Genomic DNA, 27,653 nt, shown 5'->3' with positions numbered 1-27,653 from the left:
ATGAAGTGAGTATGTTAATGAGGGGGGCTGAATGAGACAGAAGGTGAGAGAATTTGATCCTCCACAGTTCTCAGCAGACAGGGTAGTGGGGGCCATTGGCCAGGACCATATGGCACGGCCTTATGTGCCCGCTGGCTCGGGCTCTGCAGAAGTCGCAGACATTGCCCCACACCTCCGCTGTGACAAAACCTGGACAGTCTCGACCGAGAACACAGCGACAGCGGAGGTGTCGATGGTCCTGTGTGTGTGCTTGCGCTCTCATGTGTGACTGGCTTAGTGACAGGAAATATGGGAGCGCATGAACCAGGTGAACCTGAGTGAATGCTTTTCTGTCAGTGTTACATTTGCAGCATCTTGTGTGCATTTTTAGCCAGTTTCTGTTCTTCCTCACATCCCTTCACACCCATTCTGCTTCCTGTCACTGGTAAATTGAGTTTCCACAAGCCTCCTGCAGGGGCTGCTGTGGCTCTGCCTACCCTCAACTCTCTTCATCTGAGTTCCAAAAGCTAAGCTTTGGGAGTGCAGCCAGGACCTGTTGTCTCTCTACCTGCCTGGGATCGGTGCATCACACACATGCACAGAAACACACCGCACTCACACGGCAAACCGACGCATCCACCGTCGGAGCACTTTGTACAAAAAAAAAAAAGGCATCTGCGCCGTACCAGGTCACAACACACAACAACCTTGCAAAACAAGCAGAACCATCATCATTCATTCTATGCCTCTATAGCTGCTCCCGTTGCTGACTTCACCGAGCATCCGACATAACTGCCGGCTGACAGGGGTGGAACAAAGACAGGTGGTGGGAGGACGAGGAGGGGGAGTGCGGACTGAAAAAGCAGGTACGAAAGGTGGGATGGGAGGAAAAGAAGGGAGTGTGAGAGATAGAGAGAGGCCAGCAGGGTGAAGGCATAAAGAAGGTAAGAAAGATGAGATTGGAAGGTGAAAAAGTGTAAGTGATGGAGGTGGGAGGATGATAGGACGGTACCGGCGGCAGAGACGAGGAGAACAATGTGGAGGAGTGTCGAGGGACATGCACAACAGAGAGGAAACCAAACGAGTAGGAGACAAAGGAGAGGAGAGATGCAAAGTGAAGGCGAGTGCACGCATCAGTGCGTGACTATGTAGCGGAGGGAAGGAGCGTGCCAATATGAGGGGTAGAGCTCTGCGAAATGCAGCGAGAGCAAACATGACAGGATATCAGCATCAGTAAGCGAGAAAACAAATGACTCATCTGCCGTCCGATTGAGCTCCACTCCACCCAAACACCGACATGTCCACATATGCAAAAAAACATCATCATTCCAAGCAACGATTAGTCAGATATGTGTAGAAGTCACAGTGAGGTACGTGTGGACTGAAGTCATGCAGTCACTTTATAAAACTGCAAGATAAACACAGAATATAACTTTTAGACCTGTGCATTTAAAACATTTTGAGTCGTTTTAAGGCACAATTTGAACAAATAGATATCACCACATAACCTCCACACATTATTTACATTATTCATGTTATAAATATGCACTAATTTTCATGTATTTCAATAAATCTGAACATTGGATAAAGCCAGGTTAATTTTGTTGAAGGTGATTTTGGATCATTAACTGCTTCAGAAATCAGAAAATAACTGTCATCATCATTTTTTTTTTAAGAATTGAAATGCTATTTAAATCAGGCTATGAAAGCTTAATGAAAGTATGAAGAGGAAAAACTCAGCCTTTAAATTAATGTGCTGTAAAACTACATACATTTTTAGACCAAAAAAATATTTCTCCATGAAACTCCAGTTTCTCATTTACATTAAGACAATTAACAGACATTTCCAGACCAGAAATCTGAACTTAATAAAGACTTTTGGGCCCGTGTCCACGTAAGGTTTTTCTCAGCGGCAGCACCTTTTCTCAATTGTTCCCAATGAGTAGAGATCGTCTCTGCCTTTCTTTGTGTGGTCACTCCGAGCACTTTCAGTTGAAAATCTCACTTTTCAGAAAAGTGCTGCGGTGGTCAACGTTGCTCTTTTTCAGGCAACCAATCATATGTTAGATCAGGCTGGAATTGTCACCCCGGTAACCAAGAAAATTGAGCTTTATATGACTCAGAATCTATCAAAACAGAGACAGAAAAGCCCGTTCGTGGGAGCAGTCCTGTAAGCTCTATCAACCTACGCGTTGTGAACGTGTTATTAGCTTTGCAGTCAGCCCTCTGTTACCCCAGCCTTAGTTAATGTCAGTCAAAACCAACGTGCACCATTTTGTTCTCTCACTGCCAGCGCTGTGGACACGAGCCCCTAATGTGCACTTTGGGTGCTTTTTTTCTAACATCAGAAATGTTAATGGAATAGTAGCATAGTAGCCCAAAATCTCATAATTGACCAATGCATGAAAAAACAATGTTTTTGTTTTGTAATTTACAGGGACTTAGCATTTCCCCATGCATGAGCAAGCAGTGTAGTTTGTTTGTCAGACACCTCGAAGCAGACCTTGGCCTTACATTTGTCTTTGTCTGGCCTTAAAGGTTGCATTATTTATATTGTGTATGATATGATTCATTTTCATGGAAAGTTCAGATGCAAACTGAAAACCATAACTTTAAGTCAAGCCGATGACAAACAAAGTGAAAGTGAAAAACTCTGAACAGCTGATAAATTTACAGCTCCCTGACAGCAGCATTTTAATTTGAAGCAGTTTGATGACCAAGATAATCTTTGCTCATTCTGTTGGTCTTTATACTTTACTGCCTCGGATTAATCTTGACAACCGTGCGGCTTGCTCTAAAATCCCAAAGCAATATACCCGTATTGATAAACAGTAAACATGCAGAGTGTGGAGCCATTACATTTAAGTCCGTAGAGTTACAACACATTGATCTGAAATGAACCAAAATATAACAGTTGTTATTGTGGCTGAATCAAACGGCAGAAGAGAGAGAGAGAGAGAGAGAGAGAGAGAGAGAGTCTAAATCAAAAGACTGACTGATAGAAAGATAGATGAGTCTCAATCCCACGCTTTGGGCCGACCACTAATCCAAGGCGTCTGTATTTGACCCGCCAATCAACTTTCTTACATATTGCATCTTTAATTGAGTAAAAATATGTCATAACCTTGTTTATTTAGTGTAATAAATTAAAATGAACACTATACTATATGAAATAAAAACACAGTCATTGACAGAATGTAAAAGATGGTCTCTTTGTGGACACATTGTCCAGTCAACAGGCATACCTCCCCCCATTCCTCGTGGGGTTGGGGGGCACCAAGAAGGTCTACTGATTTTAGGGGCACCCCTGGGACCTCATTTGGACACTTGTCATTCTCAAAGGATGGGAACTAGAAACCAACAGGTCCCAAAATGCTTTGGTGATGCAAGTAGGAAGCATAATGTGTGATTTAGTGAGTTACCCTGTGGGCTTCACCATGGAGCCGTTTTGCAGCCTTTATCTGTTTACATTTATCAGAAACTATACAAACAGCTACCACTAGCTTACTTCAAATATTGCAGAAAATATATTTAATAAACATGATTCTGAGGCAAGATCTGAAGTTACAAAGCAGTTTTTTTTCTCTTTGACTTCTGTTTCAATGTTCAGATTTGTCCGAGTTACAACCAAGAATAAGAAGTGCGATTTTTGCCAAGTACGTCAAATGGTTAATAATTCATAGATACTCGATAACTTTCTTGTTTGCAGTCTACATGTCAGGCGGGTATAAGATGGCAACAAAGCAGGGTTTTTGCAGCGTCCTCTCTAAGCACAGGAGATCCAAATGTGCTTCCCCCTCAGCTGTGAGTCCCTGCTGACTGATGGTCCCTCCCCATGGGTCTGATGCCAGGTCACTGTACTTTAAATACCATTACAGGGAGGCACCCAGTGGGACAACCTGACCAAAGTGCCTGAAATGCCTGATGCAATGTTTGGAATCTGCTCAGTCTCGGCCTCTTATGGTAAAAAAAACCTTATTTCAGATGAAGTAACATCGTGTGTCATGTGATTGTTTGAGCAACCTTCAATGTACAACCCCCCGATTATTGCAGTCATTGGACCGAGCTGACATTTGACCTAATGTGCACATGTGAACATACCTGACAGCCTCCACAAGACGGGCAGAAATACCATAGTTGTCTCTAGCTGCATTGTGTGCTTTTGTTGAGGTTGAAAAACAATTTTCTTCTCTGGCTATAAAGAAGCTCAGTGAACATATATACTCGTCTTTGAATGCAGCAGCACTACAAACTAAGAGTTTTCATTTGTCTGTTTATTCAACAGGGACAATACAGACAAAGATTGTACCATAGGAAGAAGTAATGCAAATGTAATATGGCATACAGCTGCATGTATATCGCCCCCAGTTACAAAACAGATGGAATGAACACTGCATCTGTTGGTACCTTACTAACGTGGACATAGCACCCAAGCTGGTCTGGTTCAGGGCCATGCCATCCTCCATGTCTGGTTCCCTCTGTCTGACCCCAGGCTTGTTCCAAGTACCTTATTAATTAGTATTAATTAGATATCAAGTCTGATCTTATAATTATTTTCCTTTTCCTTCTGCTGCCTCTACTTTCTTTTCCTATTAGGTACAGTTGGCCATATATTTTACTGCATACAGTATACAGTACTGCCACTTAGATCTGGCCAGAAAAATGACCAAACAGCTGCCCCTTATGGAGAATCACCATGTACAAAGCTTTCTGCCAACAGCAGGTGTTGTACATCCTGTACTTCCTGAGCTCTATGCTAATCCCAGGGCAAGTCAGCAGCAACACAGTCACGCAGAACCCAACTTTCAGGGCATATTTTTCTAAAGATGAGTGGGTAAGTCTCCTGAGCCCTGCTAGAGGTTCGAGTATCTGATCATTACATAAAGAGGGTTACAAGATGTAAAGATCAATTTGGAAATTCATCAGAGTAAAATGGCACAGCTGAGTGTAAAGACTGTCCGGTGCTGTGATACTACAGCACAGATACTAACTCTGGACAAGCCGGGCAATAAGCCAAGGTTGTGTTTGTGTGCAGTGGTGAAAGAAACTGCTGCGCTGTACTTCGAGCCTGTCCTTCACCATGGAATCTGGCATCAACTCTGACATGAAGATGTTTCGTTCATACAATGTTAGTAACTTTTTCTAACATAAAAAATTTAATAAAAACTCACTTTGTGCTTTGCATGTCTACAAGGACATACAACCTCCAATAACCTGCTTAACACTTAGACAAGGTTGCTAAGGAGTAAAGGAGAGCCAGGAAAATATCATATTTATTTATTTATTTATTCATCTATCTATTTATCAGTTTAGGCATTGTTACATCAAATTAAAATGCAATGTATTTAGGGCTTCTAGTGGTGGCTAATTTGCGTGCCTAGTTAGGCTTCTGAGGAATAAAACACTTGATACTCCACTCTAAAACAGACAAAGACTGAAATCCTGGTGCTTATTTGAATTTCTAATAAGGGTGTGCTAATAATTTGGTGACACTGGAAGTGAAAAAAGAAATTGTGAATTGTGTGTATATGAATACATTGATACGTGGGTGCAATGTATTTAACCACAATGAAAAATGTAATATTGTTCTTAAATAATTGACCATGAGCAAATGAATAATACCATGACTATATTATAAGATTATTTATTATACATTAAAGCCCTTGAATTTTAAGTCTCTATAAATTTTAGGATTAATTTTAATATTAAAAGGCTCTTCATAATAATAAGATTATGTTTTATTGACATTTTTATTCCTTTCTGCTGTTATTTTTCTTCTTTATAACTATACTGGCCGATAAAGCGAGGGCAGTATGTAACTGTACTGATGTTCCCGTGATGACAAAGTAGTTTGAAATTTCCCTTCAACAGGACGTACTCTAAGATCGTCCTCAAACACAGGGCCACTTTGCATCAAATTAAGACAGCAGCTGCACCAGCATCAACAGAGACCATATCGCAAGCTAATGATATGACTGCCTCAGACGGGCAAATTTAGAGTGTTGCTATGCTAGCACAGCATGGGACTGCAGCACATGCAGGCAATCTGGCAGATGCTGTATTCCCCGAGTAGGCCTTAATGTTGCAGCTTTTCTGTCAGCGACTCTCAGTCCCGGGACAGCCTACTGGTATGGACTCATATCTCGGCTGAATGCCTCCACTCCCAGTGTCTCACACTCAAGACTGATGTCTAACTAGGACCATCTACCCACAGGCCTGCAACTTTTAAATCTGTTCAGCGTCCTTTCTCACTTCAGAATCCACACCTAAATGATTTTCTGACACTGCAGACTCTGAACACTCAGCGATGAAGCCTTCCCGTCTTTCTACATGCACCAGACAACACCTCCCCACCACAGTCGCTTCCCACCAGGGTGTTTCTTCATACGAGGTCACACTGCTGGTAGGCAATGAGCATTAATGGGGATGGGTATAAATAAACATGTAAACTGCATGACTCACTTGCCAACCTCCAACATAATCATCCGTCAACATGGATTCTGATCAACGCCTCGCCACCTCAGTTGGAAGGTTAATTAGTGAGGTACACTATTTTTGTCTAAAAGCAACCATAGGGGCACATCTTAGGAAAGTGTAGCAGAGGTTCAACACAGGAAATGCTTAATGAACTAGAATGCAGAATAATGTTTTCCTCTTTCTTGGACATGTTTGTTTTCAAGGGACATTTGGGGTTTTGTTCAGTCAATCAACAGGATTATCAGCTGGAGCTTATCACAGATCTACTGTATAGATATCAAAACAAAACCAACAAACAACATAGTTATGTTTAGTGCTTTATACTGTAAGTTCTAAGTGCTATAAGCCATATTTTTATTATATTTGAGTCTTTCCCATCCAGTTTATTACATAAAATGAGCCGAACTAATCCTGAATTTCTGAGGTTGATACTGCAGAAAACTGGGCTGTCTATCCAGTTTCACAGTTGGATCTGAACTTTTTTAACCTCCATTTTCACAATACCAATATGGCAACCACTTACAGCTCACAAACTTTTGCTACTGCAGCTAAACAGCTAAAATATGTGTCTGAAACATTTTAGGCGAGAAATAGGCTGTGTAGAAACAAGACCTCGGTTCTTATTTATCAGCACTGCCTAGTTTGATCAAAGTGTGATGAGACGAGACTCAATTGATGTGTCCATGGATGCGAGCATACAAAAATGTGGAAGTACAATCTACAGTTGATACAACAGCCCTAAAAGTTCACCGTTGTTCATTTGCATATAACAACACTGTAGTGATACAAAGCATTTTGAGAAACAATATCAGTATCACCTTCAAACAGAAAGTACTGCTCAGGTTCTAGTTCCATAGTTTGCTCCACTACCCTTAAACGTGTTTGAGACAGTCCTTAATATTACCAAAGCTCCACTCAAACATACACAGAGTTGGTAGGACGAGATCACAGTAGACGAGCCTAAACAGCAGAGCAGGTGATCAACGTTAATCCCAGGAATACTCCCAAATTAACAAATGCAACGACAATGACACTTCCAACAGTGAAAGAAAACAAATGAGACCGAATAAAGCAAAGACATGATACTACCGTAAGTAGAATAGCTGAGCGAACTCAATAACTTTTACACAAAGGTACAGATCTCGAGAGAATGATTATGAATGTGAGCCTGTTGAGCATCCTCCTAAATACAGAGTCAGTGGCTCAGAACTGCTGAAAAGGGATTTCATTCAGCTGAAGGACACTCTCAGGAACCTTTCTGAGCAAGCATCTCAGGCACTACTCCAACATAAAACAGCGGTATGAAATGCTTCACTACACTGCAATCCCTTCATCAGCATGTGTGGCATATAGAATGAATTTCAATGACAACTTTGACATTTTCTGGGGGCGCAGAAAACTGTTTCAAGAGGATGGAATCCACTGATCCCAGCTGGGAGCTAAGGTGCAATGCAAAAATTTATTACATGGCCTTCAAATCCTCGCCTTTGAAATCCTCTGAGTGCATCCAAATCCATCTGAGGGGAGACACAGAAACACATGGAGCTGAGAGCAAAAATCTGACACTCTGCATCAATGAAAAACACCTAAAGACAAAGAAGCAGTGGCCTCCTTTCCCGACTGTCACAGTTGAGTCTCTCAGAGACGGAAGTTAACAGTGCTGTTACTGCAGATTTCCCTGTTCTTCCCATTTCCTTCAAGCGTTCAATATTATTTTCTTTTAACCATGACTATGATAGTTCCCTAATCTTAATAGCAGTAATTGACCCCAGCCTATGATCCTTCAGTAACCAAGTCATTTTAGTGCCAACCAAGGAAAACAACCACGTAGTTAAACTGTAACATCAGTTTATTATGAATTATGTTTATGTTTCCTCTTAGGCGGCAACCTCAAGCGGTCACGGTAGTTATTACGGCAGCAAAGGAGGAAGTCAGGAATAGTGGTATTAAGAGCAGAAAGGGCAATAAAGAGAGGAAATTGGGGTTGGTGGTTGGATTAAACAAGCACAGGACATCGTCCAGTGTGAAACCAACTGTCATCAGTGGATTATTTCTCATGTGAAACCGGTTACCTGTTATCTGAACCCAAACTACAATCTTTTCCTAAGCCTAACCAAGTAGTTTTAGCACCTAAAACGAACTAAACTGCAACCGTCCGACAAAGGTCCAGCACATGTGGCGCTGGTACGCTGCAACAGTCGTGTTGTTTTGGGAACGTTGATATATATAGTTTTGGGAGTTACTGGCAATCAACCTATTCAGTCATAGAGATATGAGTGTGTTTTGTCATTTCTGTTCCAGATCAGAAAACAGTTTTGTTAATTGTTTTCTTTGACATTTTTTCAATTACATTTTTTCCTGTGGTGTTGATGATTCAGATTTATGCATATTAAGTATAATTATTATTTACAGGACAGTAAATAATTACTTGCAGTCCAGAGGAGAAACTGAGCCTCCGCAGCCATCATGCTCAGATATTTATTGTTTTGACACTTTTGCAGAACGAAGATATGTAAATGATTTCAGATTTTCCTTATTTGTGTCTGTCCGATTTGAATATATATCATAAGTGCATGGTGGGTGAAACACATCTTTTTGCTGTAATGTTCAGACGAGGAGGCAAAACAAACTAAAAGAAAACTGCTAATCTTTGAGAAAGTGAGGTAGAAATTGTCTCTTAGGAATCATCATTACTGTAGAGCCACATAAACATTTCATTTGTAACTCGATGGTTAAGGTTAAGAGAAATTACTAAACAATTCCTCCACATAATAAAGATACATGTGCTATGGGAGCCTACAGTACAGTAGCTATCAGACTGAGGGTCAAGTGCAGTCCAGACAGCAACACATTAGCACCGATGATGTAGAGACATCAGAGGAGAGAAGATCTCTGCACAGACTGCTACATCAAAGCTTTAAGCTGTTCCATTTGTTCCGTCATTTCAATAGAAAAGGATGTCTGGACTGATAATGGTGTGAGGACGGTAAGAGAGAGTTTAAGTGTCTATCTAAACACGGCAAAATGCATTGTTTACAGTCTGTGTTGGCAGTCTGTGATCCACCGCGACAAGACAGTATGCGGATAATCATCATAATCAGCAGCAGGAACACAGAGGAGCAGAGACAAAAGGTGGAGACAGACAGACACATGTATAGACAGAAAAAAATGATATATAGACAGAGCAAGAAAAATGGAGCAGCTGCACTAGAGAGCTGACAGACAACAGTAAGTGGTGTACAAATCTACACCAGTGCTTTACTCTTATTTGGATTACTGTGAATTGAATTGCGCTGCAGAAGATATCCCTCTGTTTCCCAACAACACTGTCCAGGACTTCAAACACGTTGCAGCAGAACATGTAATAAATGCATATTATATAATTGCAAGGAGCCAAACCCCACAAGAAAACCCTCTGTACTGTATCCTCTGCTGTCAAACTGCCCTCAGTCTTCTCAGAGGCTGTGTTGTTATGTCCTGGTCTGGCCACGTTCACCGGGCAGAGCTGGCGGGCGGCTAGGTCAAGGGGGGGCTAATGCACTTTAGCACTATTGGCCATCCCAATACCTCCCTGGCTGCCTGTTTCTACAGGGAATGTAACTATGCTGGACCAACTAACACTCCACGACCTGTTTCATGGGAACTTTTCCTCCATTAACATTGATGAATGACAACCTACAGTTTCGTGCACGCATACACGTCCACAAACAAGAGAACCACCTGGTACGAAACACTTTAACACTGTAGATCCGACTGGACCGATCGTTCCCGTACAGAACAGGTGCAAGATGGTTCGAACTTGTCTATATTGAGAAGAAGCAGATCGAGTCTGCTAACTACAAACTGTTTGGGAAGCTCTGCAAATGTGATTTCAATGCCCTCTCTCTGTAGTCCAGTGTTTGACAATAAAGTTCTGGTTTCAACTCCTGTAAATACATTTGTTGGAGTCAATTTCAAAATTGTTATAATTGTAGGGGAATGTTGAGGAGATGACATTTGAATTCTTCTTTGCAGCGATCAATAATGCACGTTTTATTTGCTATACAAAATGATTCAATTCAGCCTCTTAACCTATATTTCCAAGTGTGCCATATTTCATTTGCAGTGTTTATCTGTCATATGATCTCCCCAGACTCCTTGGCCTAGAAATCCACAAGTTTCCGTGCTAAGCGATGGATATCCACTGAAGTTAGAGCCACTACTGGTATTTAATATTAACTATGTCTGCCCATTACTCTTTATTTTTACAAGACACTAACACTCACACATTTTAGAAGTGTCTGCATTGAAGAAAACACTTACCTGGAAGAACTGAACTGAACCGAAATAACTTGCACATGAAACAATCAATACTTTCGATAGCACCCTTGCAACCACACTTGATATAATTGCTCTAATCTGGACAAAACAGTAATTAAGGGGTAGGAGATCATTGTGATCAGTTTGGAATAAAGAACAGCAGAATAAAAAAAATGGAAGCAGTTTACTCAACACATGATGTTCACTCAGCAAGTGGAGCTCTGTGTTGCTGCACATGCTGGTTTCAACCTCTACACTGTTTAACTCTCTCTGCAGTTAAACCCACCATTAGCCACAATTTAGAGCGAAGTCTCTAATATCACTATATCATGAGATTCCAGCTGAGAACATAACCTCGGTTCTTTGTGAGAGTCACGCTATGCATTTCTAGTTGAGTTCAAGCCGATTTCAAATATATTTACAGCTCGGCTCATAAAGAAGCGTAAACACACCTGACATTTCACGGACCGTTCCTCTGAGACTGATGGGTTTCTCTCTGTGTAAGTCTACATCTCAGTGTTGTGTGCGATAGACTCCCACTGGAACAGCACCGCAACCTTCTCTCTCTTTTTTAAATTCAGGACTGTGGTGAATTAAAACCTTTCAAATGTAAAGATTGTCTGTCTTATGCATTCAAAAGATGCATTTCAGTTTGGGTAATCATATCCAGTCAATGCATATTATAAGGGATTTGCTGCATGTGCTGATGGTTAGTTTTCAGGACTATAGTATTGCAAACACACACAAACACACACGCACGTTATGCATGCACACACAAGAGAGACACATACAAACACGGACACATCCCTCATCCACAGAGACCTGACTGATAGCCTGATCCATTTCCTGTATCCATTAGAGGCGGCTCTAGATTATGCAATTCATCCCAAGGCTATCATCCACCTCTATCAATAATAAACATCTCCACGAAACTAGGGCTAGCCTCAGAGGATGGAGACGGCACCGCCCAGCACGTTCTACTTCTGATGAAACCCTCTGTCTGCTCAGCACCGCATTTGCTTTCCACAAGACTTGTCGTCGGTTGCAGAGACCCCCAGGCACAATCTTTACTTATGCCTTCTCGCGCTTATCAAAGCTGCAGTTTTATCAGCTCTGACAGAGACCCCTCAGTGTTTACGGTGGTGGCAGCGAGCACCTGTGGCTCATGACAAGAGACAGACGCTCTCGTCCGAGATTCCTCTGCGTCTCTGATGCGCCCTCTTTCTTTCCATCAGCTGGCCCTGTCGTCATGTGATTGATGTCTGGCGCAGCGTTTGTGACATGGCCCGGTGTCGGGGTGGGGTGGTGAGGGAACTCGGAAAGGGAGTTTTAACACGAAAATATTGTTTTGGATGCTTACAAATGCACCAAGTGCAGTGCATTCTGTTTGAGACATTTATATGAGGCTACTGTCACTGGTGTTGCTTACTTTGGCATGGGTTAAGCATGGGTTTCATCCAATGTACATGAGTGCACATGCTGTATTTTAACAGAATTTACAGATAATTGGCAAAGACAAAAAGAAAGAATTCATGCATGTTTCCATCCACTTTTTCTTGAGTTGGGAGCATCAAGAAAAAGCCAACATTTCTGCAAACCAAAGACATCCAAGGTTGACATGTATCGCAAACGTGGCATATCACGTTCACATTTTATGCGTATTAGCAGCCTTTCAAATCAGGAGGTGGAGGATATGGTGGAGGCGTTACTACAGACAAACAGCCGACCGCAATTCAAGTCACACAACTGGATATTTTAAAGGAAACCTGGGGACACTTCCAGCCATTTTTGTGGCATCAAAACCTGCTATTTTTCATGAGAGGACGAACCATCTCTATCTGTGATCATGCTGACCAAAAACAGGTATTTTTAGGCAAAACAATGGCTTTTCCTAACCCTAACCAAGTGGTTTTTGTGCGTAAAGCTAACCTAAAGCATAAGTACAGCATTGTGACAAGAGAGAAATTCAGCCTAAACAAATTACCAATTGATCCTTTAAAACTAGGAGGAGAGACTGAACCACCAATCATAACTTCAGTCTCTCCAAGATGCTTTCTTGACACGAGATTGCATTTGAATTTGTGCCCTGAATACTTAGTCGAGTCTAAATTGCGTCTTAAAGCTTTCAAGCTGTGCATAATTATTATGTTTGCTGTTTTTTGTACATTTGTTTTGCCATTTGTCGACTAATGAATATGAATATGGAGCATCTTTGAGTGGCAGTTAATTTATGATTCAGATAATGTACCTGTGTTGATGAAAAAGGATTATTTAAAAATGTTCAATTAATTGGTTGTGTTGCATAAACAACCCACAGTGTGTCCGTTGCTTAAATAAAGTGTTTATCAAGAAAAAAAATACTGAATTCATTTTGTGTTTTATAAGCTTTAATGATTATTCCATTACGGCTGCAGATTGATCAAGTAAATTGCTTACAATCTTCTTCCCTAACCCATTTAATCCCACTCAGCCTTCAAGAAATGCTCTTGTTGATAATTTTACCTGTCCCCCGTGCAATTTTACTTGATTCAGGAAGCGTCTTGTCGATCTTTCATCACAGCACTTTTAAGACAAGATGCAATGTAGTCAAAATGTTTGACAAAACTAAATTAGCCTTTCTCATATAAACAATCATCGCTTCACATCAGAATCTGAGACCTGTGTTGAAGGGTCTCAAAGCCAGAATTGGATAAAGTGTTTTTTGGACCGTTTAGATTAAACAGGTTTGCTCTGTGTTGGTCTGAAAAAGGTATTTATCAGATCATTAGCCTCCAGCTGGAGGACAGACCTTTAATGTGAGGCGCAGGGACAACCAAAACCTTAATGATGGCTCATTAAGGGTAAAAAAAGTAGTCGTGTGGTTGGTGTGTCTGAGGTAATGGTCACCGACAGAGCTGGTTCAATAATCAGTTATATCAAACTGTGAGACCGGCCCTTGTTTGAGTTATTACTAACATTAAAAAAGGAGCTGCAGACAACTGTTGTGTTCCTCAGGCCCAGCAAAGTTTTATTTTGCTTTAGAAAACTTTAGTAAATCCGTGACACCGTGCCCCAGACACTGTGAAGCGGTCGGTGTCAGAGAAGGTGAATGGGAAAAAACCTCACCAAACCGACAATAGATCCCTGAGGAGCGCCGTCAGACTGACAAATCTGTTCTGTGCCTGACACTGTTGTATTCCACAGACCTCCTGGACAGAGCTGTGTCAAGCATCGACTGGGTAAGTGACAAACTCTTGTCCCATGATGCCTTGCCCTGTTTGCAAACACTTGGTCAAGTCCTTACAATGGAAAGGAAGACAAAGAGAGAGTAGCAGAGGATGGAAACAAGGGAGGGGGTGAGCTATTTGGACAAGCGAGGGAGAGAAAGAGACAGACAGAGAGTAATGGGGGAGACGGGAGTTACTGTGACAACGGGAAGATGGAGAGAGATAGAGGGAGACTGGGAGGTGGCTGGCTTGTGCTTCTGCTCTTTAACCGCTTGGCAGTCTTCTCTTGATTAGGGCCTAGCCCGCCAGTCCCCGCGGAGTCTCCCCAGCCGAGTCACAGGAGACAGGCTCCTCTGTAATAGTGTCTGACAGGCCAGCCAGAGCCACAGAGGAGCTGACACAGATGCTCCGTTTTTCAGGAGAGACGTCCGACACAATTCCTCCCGAAGTCCTGTGTCTCCCTTCTCCGCCTTCGCGAGGCCCGGAGAATCATTAGGGATCCCAACCACCCGGATAACGGCCTGTTCTCCCTGCTGCAGTCGAGAAGAAGGTGCCGCATAGCAGCGAGAGGCTCAGGAAAAGCTCGCACACACCCCAATCACACACATTTATCAAACTGAAGGAACTGGCGGGATCACATTTAACAATGATTGTTGTTCTGTAAATTTTTTTGTCATTAATAAATGTATATCATGTAAAGTATATCTTGAGGTGTAAGGTAACAGCTTTCCTTGGGCACATTAAAACCATATCTCGGTGTTTTAATCCGATTCTAATTAGGAAAAGATCAGGTTGTGATTAGGATCAGCTAATCACAACCTAATGTGATAATGTATAGTGCTCTAATACGGAAGCCGTGAGATGATAAAACGCATTAACAAATCCCAGTTGCATTTCTCAGAACAAATCAACCAATCACAGAAAATGATGCAATTCCCAAAACACAACCACATCCCAAAAACACACACACACAGCAGCAGCAGCAAAGAAAACACAACAGGCAACAAAAACTGGAAAACAAAGCTATTTAACTATCTGGAAACGCCATTAATGATGATTAATGAGATCATTAGGGTTGCTCTCGACTTTCTTCACTCTGATGGCAATATGCAATATTTTATTTCTGTAGTGCAAACCAGACAGGGCTACAAGGACAATGCTGCTACATACATCATCGAGTGAGTTGAAAAGATTATTCAGTTTGTTGAATGACAGGAAATTAATGGAGTCGCTCAATAAGCTGAATATTTGGTTCTGGATTCTTGGTAGAAAGACATTTGAAGACGTCACCTTGGACTCTGAGACTCTTTTAACTTTTTCTTTATAGGCAAAACACCAATCACTTAATCTGAAGATAAATAGACAAAAAATAATTGTTACAATAAAATGGAAAATGAACTTGCATTTCTATAGCACTTATCCAGTCTACTGACAACTCAAGGCACTTTACAACGCTTGTCACATTCACCCATTCACACACACATTCTTCATTGATGGCAGAGGCTGCCATGATTGGTGCCGACCTGCTCATCAGGAGCGCTCCGGGGTTCAGTATCTTGGCCGAGGACACTTCAACATGCAGCCGGGGGAGCCGGCGACCTTCTGATTACTGGACCACTAGCCACAGCCACCTCTCAGATAGCAGACATATGTCTTGCAGATGTCGGCCTGATGAATAGAAAGACGTAGTATGGGGAACTGCGAAGACGTTGTTTTTCCAATCAGCAGGCGCAAATCTGACGGCCTTCCAATGTAACTCGCCCCGACGTCTGCAGGATGTATGTGCACTATTGGGGCTGGTATCCAAACTGGTGCTGTCAACAGCATACATAACCATGGAGGCGAGAGCGACTTCCCAGAGGAGGGACTGAACGAGAGAAACATCTACCCAGCACCTGATCACTTAGCAAAAAGATAATATCACTTCAACTTCACTATGTGCACTATGTTGCTTACAGTTCAGTTCGATATTCTTCACCTCAGGGTCACCGTACAAAAGCTTAGTACACACGCAGATCTCTCATGCTGTTTAAAGCTTCTTTAGAAAAAAATAAATGTCACCCTGTGAGAAAGAAAATTAACTGTATAGTAAATAGTACATAATAGCGCACATCACACAACCATAATTATATCATCAGCTCTCTCCATGAAACAGACCAGCATGTGTCAAACACTCCGTTCCTTCATCATCACTTGCTTTGTTTTAGCTGCATGCTCTCGCATTTTCAGACCACAAACATGTGACTCAGAAACTGTGCGAGCTCGTCTCGCTGATTCTAATTGGTGTATTCATCATGCAGAGACGTGAGGTGGCTGTGCCCCGCCACAGAGACCCCAAACCACCACCGAGACGAGAGAAAAGCAAGACCCCAAACGACTGATTGTCCAAAATTACCGGAAAAGCATTCATACTTTCGCACGGTTGTTGTTTGGTCCTGCAGATCATTGTGGCTTACTATGAGGTGTTGAGATATCCGACTCTCATACTCGTGCTCTCACTGTTATACAATGGAAGAGAAAGGAATTTAACCTTCCCTCAGAATTACACTTTTAAAGCCAGAGATCCTCACAGACTACATTTTTTTTCTGTATAAAGTAGTTTCACGACAAAATGCTTAGAACTACAAAATTCCATTCACACACATTAGCTTGCAGTTGCAGAAAAAATCTCAGAGGGATAACTCAAAACCTCAGCAGATAGAACCAAATCTATCCGCATGGATAAAAGCCACTGGGGTAAATGATAAAATATGTATCTTTGTAATTCAGATGAACTGAACCTTTAACACTTTAAGGGCTCACGGCTCTCCCACAAGCACAGACAAATGAGCAAGAGGACCACATACATGAGAGATGTGATTAGAAAAAGACAGAGGAGAGGATGAAAGAGACAGCAGGCAGTGTGGAGACGGTAGGAGACGCAGGGTTGAAAGAACTGGAGTAAAGAAGATTAGGCTACGCAAAACCGATGAAACAATCCAGTGCTTATCTTATTGTAAAAGGGGAATGCTTTAATTTGCTTAGCTACAACAACAGAGGGTTGAATTGACTTTACTCGCCAGCCAACACCATCACCAATTCAACAGAAAAACTTGTGGCACGATGAGGTAAGGAGGGATGACATGCATCAAGAGTTTTAAACTGGATGTATGGAGACTGCTTTTTCATGAAGTGACTTTTTGCAGGTTAGGGTAAGTCAAGTTCAAATACTAATACTCATATTTAACAAAGATTACAGAGCTCAACAAAAAACTACCACTGTTCAGATTCCAACAATGAACAACAAAAGAAAGAAATTGTGTTTGTTTTTAATTCAGTTTCATAATCTGTCCTGAGTAAACCCTCTTCCCAAACAAATCAATAACGGATCTCTGAAAAAGAAAATAAACCCAAGCTCTCCAAAAGGGGATCTCCACAGGATAAGTGTCTGAAATGTGGCTGCAGGCTAACGGTAAGCTAGCTGTGTCGTTTTTGAAGTGATTTTTTTTTTTTTGTTATTCAGACACGCACAATCGCCAATCCTGCAGTTTCGATTATCTAGACTGAAGTCTAGATTTCACCCCTGCTTGTTGGGTAATGACATGTTGGTCAGGGAACGGTGATATGTCGTTTTGGGAGTTACTATCGAGCTATTAAGTCATTTAGGTATGAGGATGTGTTGGGTAAAAATGACTTATTTACAAAAACTAGGACGTATCCAATCACCTTTAATCTTTTGCTGTGTCTTCAGAATAAACTGAAGGGTCCTCTATAAAGTCATTATCACGCACTATCAGATGCTCTAACTGATTATGTACAGCGTGAAAAATCCAAGGTGCATTGAGTTTCATAAAAAGTCTGATGAGTAACCCTGAGATCAGGTTGGCGTTTTACGTTCCGTCACTTTAGTCACGGATGAATGCTCATCATCATGTTTGTCGGGGTCCCTGCTGTTCCTGCTTCCCCGCACCAGGAAATAAATTCACCGTTATTCAAAATCTCAGTCCCAGTCCCTTCGCATGGCCCTGGATAAAAGGATGATAAATGAATGCAAATATATGGAATGGGGTCTGCTTCAGAAGCTGGTGTCAGTACCACCTGGGCCTGTGTGAATTTGTGTGTATCTGTGTAATCGTAGGTATTTCATTATTTTACATTCTATCGTATAAGCCTATTTAGTGTGGATGTGAAGATATTTGTGTGCTGTGAAAGAAGGAGTTAGAGAGAGGAGGGTGGAGGGAGTGTGGAGAGGGCTGGTTTGGTCCTGATCCAGCAGCATGAGGCATATTTGTGGCCTCTGTATTTTTTTTCAAAGGTGTGTACCAAAGGATTTTCACAGGTTGTTGTTTAGTGCAATATCAAGGACGCGCTGCCCTTCCACACCCTCCCATCATCATCATACGAACCCACATTAGCTCTCAACCCCTTTTTGAAGTGCTGCGAGCTTCAGCAGTCCGGCCATCACAACCCAAACATTAGACGGCTTCCGGCAGTGAAAAGCGAGAGAGCAATTTGAGGTCAGGCATTACGACAAATAGTAGCCACATCAAACAACCAGCGGGGAGCATATTGAAGACCAAATGTGCTGCCGACATTATCCTGAGTTCTTTTATATAAAGTCAATAAATATTCTACGCTGACTGAGTACATCATGATGGTGAGTGTGTATTAGGATGTCAGAGGATACTGTCTGCGTGTAGAGGAGTGACTATAAGCCACTAACATGAACACTAGTGTTACATAAGCTGAAATGATGCTTTCCCAGTCTCCATAGCCGTGAGGGTCCGTGTGAAGGAAATTCACTCGTCTGCCCACGTTTATGAGGTTCCAGTTTGGATGCTGGTGCACAGCCCAAAATTTAAAGATCCACTCCATCGTAAAATGTGTTTCTCCGTTGTTTACTTCCCCTAAAATGTTTGACCTTGTATCTCTGCGAGAGTCAGCAAAGCAAGAGAGCAAGAGATGTCTGTGCACATACCTAAAATCTGAGATTCAAATGTACAACAGGCGAGCCAGATTTGGCATGTCACAAATTCGAAAAACAATTCTGATTTGCAAATGCGCTTGCTGCCAACGAGCCAGTTCTCAGGCAAACTTGGTCGGCTATCAAGATGTGAACACACTGCAGACAATATTGTATGTTTCACAACCACTAATGCTGTGTCAGCCACTGCAGGTTGCAAGCTACCAAGCGAACAAAAACATTAACAAATAAAATATGCTATCGTGCTAACTACCATTGTGACACGTCGTCATACCTCAGGAAAACATTGTGGTTCAATCGCCAGAATAAATGCTGGCTAAGTAAGTTTCTGTAAAACCACAGATAAGTTCAAATTGAACGTTTGCAGCTTTACATTTGTTTAGATTGAATTTTTTATTTCTCTCTTGTAACAGTGCTGTGCTTATGCTCCGGTTAGGCTTATGCAAAAAAAAGCCACTTGGTTAGGGTTAGGAAAAAATCATGATTTGGATTAAAATACCTGTTTTGGTCACCACAATCACAGATGGAGATGGTCTGACTCTGACAGTTGTGTTTGCTACAAAAAAGACTGGAAATGTCTCCTTAAAAAAACATCTGGTTTTGACGCCGCATAAATAGCTGTAAATCTCCCTAATTGTCCTTAAAAATATGTTGACCAAAATAGTTTAAAACTTGTCTGGAGGGGCGCTTTACAACTGAATGTGTCAACACATCAGTGTCTACAGACTACAACCTGATTAATAATGGATTTTTAAGGCTCATACTATGATTCATATTTGGGAGTTACATTTTTATTTTTTATTTTATTCAACATAAACACATAACATAAAGAAACAATTTTAACCGGGATCTCTCATTTTGACCTTGATACTGAAACTGGTTGACAAACTACATAATAGTGAGACTGTTTCTATATCTCAAACCTGGTCGGGCATTTCTGTACTGCACTTTATTGTCAGCTGACACATACATTGTACCAATGCATCTGCAATAAGCTATTATTGATATATTAGTCTACCTCTAATGCAGAGCCCTCCCTCTGATCCAAGAACAGCGTCTGTTGTCCAGCCGGCTGTCTGTGTCCGTGGGCACAATTAATCAGTGATTCATCATTCAGTATTTACATACATGTACATTGTGGTTAACATCCTAAACAATCTGTTTCATTTTGGATTAGACTGTGTAACCAAAGGCATTTTGGGTGGGCAGAAAATTAAATAATAGAAATTGAATGGCAGATTTAGCTGTTTAATCCAACGAGATTAGTTGTATCCGGGTACCGACATCTCAGAGCCAGGCTTTGTTTTGAACTTACAAACTAAATGACAACATAGGACTCTTTTCTGATCTGCTATCCCTATGGTTATAGTTGAGCTAGGTCTAGGAGACAAACTGGTTAAAGTCAGGAAAAGATCATGGTAACGGTCATAAGAAACCAGCATGGACAGTTGATAGGAGAGGGAAAATGAAGTCAGACCACCCACATAAAACCTCCTTCTGCAGCAGAACAAGTCTTATGTTACTTCTGTCTTTGCTGTTAAAAGGCAGCATACATTATTTGCATACCGACAAGGTCACTTGTTAAAAAAAAAAAATATGCAGGTTGTTTTGAGTATTTGGGTGAACAACCAGTGCTGTTGTTTTTCTGGCGAGGACAGTCTCAAAGGTAATAGTGCGGGTGGCCTAGATTCGGGCCCAACTGAAGGATGTTTTCATTTAGCATATCTGTTTAATATGCATTTTAGACTGCCACTGTTCCATCTGTGTTGGATCTATGCATTATTGGAGAGTTAAACTTATGATTACTGCGATGACTGCAATCTCCATTTATTTACACACGCTCAGGGAGGCAACACAGTGATGTTTAACACACTATTTGCAGCAGTATCAAGTGAAATCTTCGGAGCATTTGTGTTTTAAAAAACAGCCAGAAGGAAGAGACATAAAATTCTCTGAGTTATGTTGACTTTATTGCCTTTTCATTTAAATTTAACTACCGTTTAAACACGTCCCTGCACTCTCACATTGTGGTAGATATTTTCTGTAATGCATTTTGAATGTGGGTGAAACCTCATTCCTGAAGCCTGCAGTCAGAACAATTATTGCTTTTTCTTCATGACATTGCATTTTTATTAGTGGAGTGATGGACTGGACCTGAGCTATTGTGCGTTTTTTTGTAATAGGCATTCACACAAAATAATGGTGCTGCACACATTCAGTGACTCTGGTTTCCTGATTTTTCTGCTCAAACATGAGTGAATCATTCATGCACACTTCAGTTAATGTGCCTGACTGCGTGTAGCAACACAACCACAAAAACAACTGTCTTCCGTGTCTTCTAAGTGTGTCAATCACAACACGTCCTCACACCTATATGGCTGCATAGGTTGAGTGCCTGTGAATCCTAAAGGGATCACCGTTCCCATAACAACAAGAACCTTGCAGCAGACCAGTGACAGGCATGCCGGACTTTCATCGAATGCTCACACTTAAGTTAAGTGCGTACACTTGTTTTTTGGTTAGGTTTGGACACTCAAGCTACTTGGTTGGCTTTAAGCAAGAAAACTACCTGGTTAGGTTTAGGAAAACATTGTGGTTTGGTTTCCAATAACTTTGTTAGTTATATAACTCTAGTTAAGGTACCTCCATTATGTATTAACTTCACTTACGTGATGTACATGACATAAATATGTTAGTAGGTCAAAATAACTCACTGTTGACTTTCGCCCCTACCTATACGCTCTTTAAGCTACTTCGCCTCACTTCCTTCTTTGCTACTGTAATAATTACTACGGCCACTAGAGATCACCGCTTAACAAGAAATGTAAATATGGGTAGTGATAAGCTGCTTTCACAATCAACTTTTATGGTTTGTTTTTCTGATGAAGCCAACCTGAAGAATCATCATAGTCATCATCATCCTAAGGAAACTGTCCTCAGGAAACCCTTAACAAGCTGGATATCCTCTACCACTCCACTGTAAGCATCCTCCCTACAGGCCTGTAGCCAGAAACAGGGCTGGATAATCAAGCAACATCACCATGAGCAATCAAGAGCCTGAACATGGCAGAAACATAATCTCTACATATAATTGGGTGTATTCGTCTTGTTTATCTGCGCATAATTTCAAACAAGACAGCACCACTCTAGAGTTAAACCGAAAGATGTCCTACTACAGGCTGTGTGGTGAACGGTGCCAACCCCTGAAAAAAAAGAATTTGCAGTTTCTGGCTGAACTTTCTTGTAATTAGTTTATGGACACGTGTACTAAATCCACCCCATCTGGAGGACTGGAATTACTTTTTGACCCCGGCCTGTGGTCAGCATCATTGAGGCTGTAAGTAATGCTGACACAAATGACCCATCGCATCACTCACATCTGCTGCGTTAACACCTGTCTCCCATTCATCTGCAAAATCTTCCACAGGAGTCTCCATAAACCTTGGAAGGTTTTACAGATATTCCACTCACAATCTGCAGCAATCTAATATCTAACTTGTAAACAAACCTCCTGCATCTTCATAAAACTACAAGCAGAGCTGTCTAACTCCCTGCTCGCAAAAGATGTGCTCAGACACTTTATTAGATGCTTTGTTTGTGTGTTTGCCTTCCAAATTCATGCAATTAATTAGATTTTTCTACTGTTGGCCTTTTTAGCTTAATGTTGGTACATTATCAAGGTAATTCACTTGTACACACACATAAACAAAAGGTTTATATATATTGTTTTAATAAACACTAATGAATAACTCCAGAGGCAACTGGTGTCGCAGATGTTTTGAAATGATTTTTGCAATTTAATATTTTGATTTAAAAGTTCCAAATTCAAATAAATCCTAGGTTAACCCTGGTCGTATCGATATATCGGCTGATATACTCACACTTTTTGCAGTGATCCCTTAAATGTGGTAATCAAATTGAATTTCTAATAAAGTTAAATCTTATCTTGTTACATATGCCATTAGTGATATATCTGTGATAGGCCAATATCGGCCAGACCTGCATTCATCTGTGGATTATGTTCCTGATTATGCTCTCGAAGAGTAAAACGGTATCATCTACATTTTTCACAAGATGTTTGGTAAGGAAATATTACTGTGTTCATTCCTAACTCACTAAAATGACTTCAAATCAAAACGATTTTTAAGAAGTGCTTGTAAAAATGTTATTAATGGATACTTTGATCTTGGCAATTAGTGGATTAGATGTTTGTTAATGAACTTGGCAAGTGTGTTCTTGGTTGTCAGAGCTATGACTTTAAAAATCCAATTTCATGAAATTCGTTTCAGAGGAAAAAGTCAATAACAGCAAACTATCTGTTGGCAATTTAATACTTTCCTCTGATTCCTGTACTTGAACTGAATTCACAAGTCTCCGTTCCAAAAACTATACAAAAGACAGAAGACAATCAGAGCTGCATGTACAGTACAGAGAGTAGTATTTACTCAGACAGTGGCTTTATTACAAAGCACCATTAGAGAAAGCAATGAAATGTGCAATTTACCCTTTGGTGGACAGTTTTAGTTGAAGTGTTTCACAGCGCCACGAGCGCACATATTTTTAGAATGGACGACCGTTTTGGGAATCAGCACTGTGACCTGACATTAACAAAACCAAACTGGCAGCAATAGGTTTTCCCAGCAGCAATTGTGAGATGAATTACAAAGAAATGTGAAGTGATTAGTCAGGGTGTAGTGTGTGAGCTGACAAAAAAAAAACAAATTTTCAGGTAGCAGAGAGCGTGTTGCTTTGTAGCAGTTTGACTCCGGCTAGTGAGCCAAAGTCTTGGCTCTTTCAAGAGTCAGTGTGAGGCGAATCTAATGCATCTTGGCAATGAATAGTGTCCATTGATTCCACCACAGCGAACTCACTTCCTCTTCGCAGAGCCCCTTGCATGTCTCTTTCTTGGGTTTTTTTTCTGTGTGAGAGCGTGTGCGCACCCAGCCGTAGATTCTCTTAGAACAAAGAAAATCCATCCAGGATGAGAATTTATACAACTTTCATGCCGGCTCTGACAGTCCTGAATGAACTGCCGACAGGAGAAAAATCTTGGATCTATTTATTTGACACTGATTGGGAGTGACTGATTGTGTCATGGCACGGCAACGATTGCAGGGGCCAGGAAGGTCACGTTTACGTTGACTGATGATATAATGACCCTGACAATCGGGACGCCCCCCACACAAACAAACAGAAGATGCATAGCAGAGCTGACCTCAGACCAGAGGTATTAAGCTAGAAATCATGGTATGACCTGCTCTTTTCTGAGAGCACAGAGAGCGCCTCGATGCACAGCGACAGCAGTATCAGTGTGAGATCTCCTGAAGAGGAATGGAGCTGTAATGTCATTTATCTGCAGGCCTCTGTTAACGTTTCCTCCAAGGGAAGTACGAAATTGAGATAAAAACTGGTGACCAATCGAGTGTCAGCATGCCTAGTGCCTGGGTGCTGATGACGTGCTGATAAAAGCGACAGATGAGAACACATGCTACATCTTCAGATCTCAGTGGCTTCATTTATCTAGGTCTCTGCATAGCATATTAGTCTGCAAAGCTTGCAAACGTTACACCAAAATCAATACTCAGCTGGCTGGTTTGCTCCTTTTTTATTACAGGTCTGGTCGTAAAGTTAAGTATGAGTCATTATCGAGAACGGCATATTTCCCAAGATTTATGCCATTAACGAGGGCCTTTCAGTCTTTGGTCTCATCAGTGGCAATCTTGTTTATGAATGCGAACAGCGTACAGTGGTCCAGGATAGCGACGTGTGGGTTTCCACAGGGAGCCATAAACTGGACTCAGACTTTGCAGCCGACCCCTTTTGGGATTAATATTGTCCAATCAAGACAATGGACTTCGATCTAGATGATTATAACTCTTTAAAATATTATTTCACTCTAAAAATATATTACCTTTCAACTCAACATATGTTTCCAGTAACACACGCTCTTTTATTAACATATGCTGTGCTTTCTGAAGTATATAATATTTTTAGGATGTTTTTTTGCTTCAATAGCACTTTCTGTTCTGTGAATAACACCATGTGGACCTTCGTACCAGATCACTGAAATTCTAGCAACCCGCAACACTTGCAAGCTCTCCTTTGACTGAGCTTTCGCCAAGCCGTGCCACCCACACTCAGCCTACCGTCGCTACGGGTGTCGAGCTTTCTGTTATCACAAATATTTAGTTTACAGTGATAATAGTGGCAGATTTGCCTTTCCAACTCAGTCATTTTTGAAAAAATAGTCCAACATTTTAAAAGGAGTTGGACAAAAGCAGGCTTTGCATTTTGTCACCTGTAGCCAGGTACATAATGAAGCTAAGCTTAGCTTAATGGATTGGTTGAAAATGCTGTATTCTGCTCAGTTGTTCATACGTTCATTCAACATCAGAGAAAGTGATTTTTAGAGGACAAACCACTATATTTGACAAATCTTAATATATCAGGTAATGTTCGCTAGGGCGTAAACTTCCTGAAATCCAATGAAGCACAATACAAAGCTGCTAACATTAGCCAGCTTGTGTAAGTCATGAACAGAGCTTTTTTGCATCAACTTTTACCCCACAAAGTAATTTATTCTTAATTAAAGGCTTTTCAATTAACACTTGAGCACACTTAAGCTAGTTAGCAATGCTAACGATAACATCTTATGCTAGAGCAGATAAAAACCTGGATTTGTCGACCAGTCAATTAACACCAAACCTCGAAAGAAAAAGAAAAGCAGTACACTAAAGCAGTAACACAGAATCATTATCATTGTTCTTACCTTGAAGTCGCAAATGCACGTCACCATGTTCCCAATTCTTAGACACTCCCCATCGAACTTGCATGTGTTGGTGTCGCACAGGAACAGGTCTGTGTCCCGGTCATCAAAACCTGGAGGACCAAAGCCAACAAGAGACATGAGTGACTAAGTGTTTCTCTATTCAGCCCTCAAGCAACTCTGACCTGAGCCCCATTCAGGGTCGTTCATAATGAGCGTCCACCATTAGTCATGGCTCCCACGGCACGATACACACTTTGATCACATACTGTGCTCTTTAAAAAGACAATGCTTGTTCACATTCTTGTCCTTAGCTGCCAAAATGATAAAATACATTTATGAAACACGAGTCTCTGGAGGGATGAACCAAGGTTTTTCTTCGTGTGGTGTTTTGATGATGGTGTTGGAGAGCGATGCTTGATGCAAAGACCTCCACAGGTGTTCAGTGAAGGTGATATCTGGCGACTGTAGAGGTCATGGCATATGATTCACCTCATTTTGTACCCTGTGTGGAAGCATCTGCATCCGTCGCCATGTTTTTCCTGTAATATTTGTTTGTGTACAAGGCCGACTCCCGGGGCATTGTCCTGCAGACGGGCAAACCTGGGACATGATCCGATTCAGGCTCTGTTAGGGATCTCAAATGACTCCCAACAACGCATCCTGAATCAAATCAAAGAGTCACATGGGCCTGAGACTGTAGACTAGAGCTTGGGGCTATTAGTCTACCTGAACTGATTGCTTACGGAAAGCAACCTCATGTACATAGGCTTTTGTATTTCAAAGAAACATAGGTCTGAATTTCAACCCAATTCCAGATGACAAGAGCTGGACATGTTGCTGTTAAAGGGAAAAAAATCATTATTTATACTGGTGGGACCTGTTAACATGAGTATGACCTTATTAATTTCAGGGTAAAAGAAGCACAACTGATGTTTTATTCCAAGTTTGCTGTAGAGATAAATTCAAATTACTAGCGAAAAACTTGAACTCATTATGGTTAGATACTGAAGATATTTGCAAAAGCCACAGTCATCCCAATTAACGAGCAAAACATTTCCAGTAGTAGAGGCTATTTTAGAATCAGACCTTGTGACTGAAGTTGTTAGAGGGGATATTTTAATAAAACAAAAACACATACGCTGTAGTTATTTTGATGATGAATAACATGAAATCATCTGATTACACTCTGTTTTGGAATGTCGTGCTGTCCCAAAAGAAGACTATTTTTTCTGAGTCTTAGTTTGTCTATGCTGGATGTATTTGGAGAGCTTAGAGTGAAAAATCCTGCATCATTACCCATCTGTAACATCGGCTACATCAGCTTTAAGAGACACTAGAGCCTGACTGATACACCGAATCTTATATTATCACACCTTATCACGGATATGTCCGTATCTGCACACATCTTCAGATATGCAAAGCGAAATTTATTTACGATAAGATGCTTTGTGTTGCTGCAGCTGTTTAAAGTTAATCTTTACTTTTTCTTAATCCAAGTTCAACATATTGTTTTTGAATGTTTTTATTTTTCCAGTAAAGTTTATCATCCTCTTTGATAATAAAATAAGAAAGATATGTACCTCATACACTCAAATGTGAATATTACTGCTCCACCAGTCAGGTTCTAGTCCCAGCCCAATCACCATTTCTTTATGTTGCAACTTTATGTTTCTTTTGGTTTAATGTTCAATTTTATGTTGTGACAACACTATGGCAGCCTTCTCACAATCCCCTCCACTTCCTGATACAAAAGTCAGGTCAGAAACATGTGATGTGAATGGCACATATTGTGGAAATGTCAATATGGTACATAGCCTATGACACGTATATGTGAACCTATCAGTGGTTTACAGACGACTGGGCTGCTAGTCCTCACCTTTGGCCCAAGTGCACATGTAAAGAGGGCAAAGAAATAGAAGGATTACCTGCAGCATGTCTGAAAACCCAATTTATCTTAGAG

The 27,653-nt window shown here is 41.1% G+C and overlaps 1 protein-coding gene across 2 annotated transcripts in view; it reads right to left on the bottom strand.

Annotated features, from left to right (window-relative positions):
• The window catches only part of tmeff2a (transmembrane protein with EGF-like and two follistatin-like domains 2a), a 118,129-nt gene that overhangs the window by 78,183 nt on the left and 12,293 nt on the right, over positions 1-27,653 (bottom strand). For both annotated transcript variants that reach the window (XM_073473695.1, XM_073473697.1), the window contains exon 2: positions 25,694-25,803. In XM_073473695.1, coding sequence (XP_073329796.1) covers positions 25,694-25,803 — 110 coding nt within the window. The remainder of the gene's footprint in view (positions 1-25,693; positions 25,804-27,653) is intronic.

Source organism: Pagrus major, chromosome 9 (genome assembly GCF_040436345.1).
Source record: "Pagrus major chromosome 9, Pma_NU_1.0".
NCBI classification, from domain to species: domain Eukaryota; kingdom Metazoa; phylum Chordata; class Actinopteri; order Spariformes; family Sparidae; genus Pagrus; species Pagrus major.
Note: the sequence above shows the minus strand (reverse complement) of the source record. Positions and strands in the feature narration are given on the sequence as shown.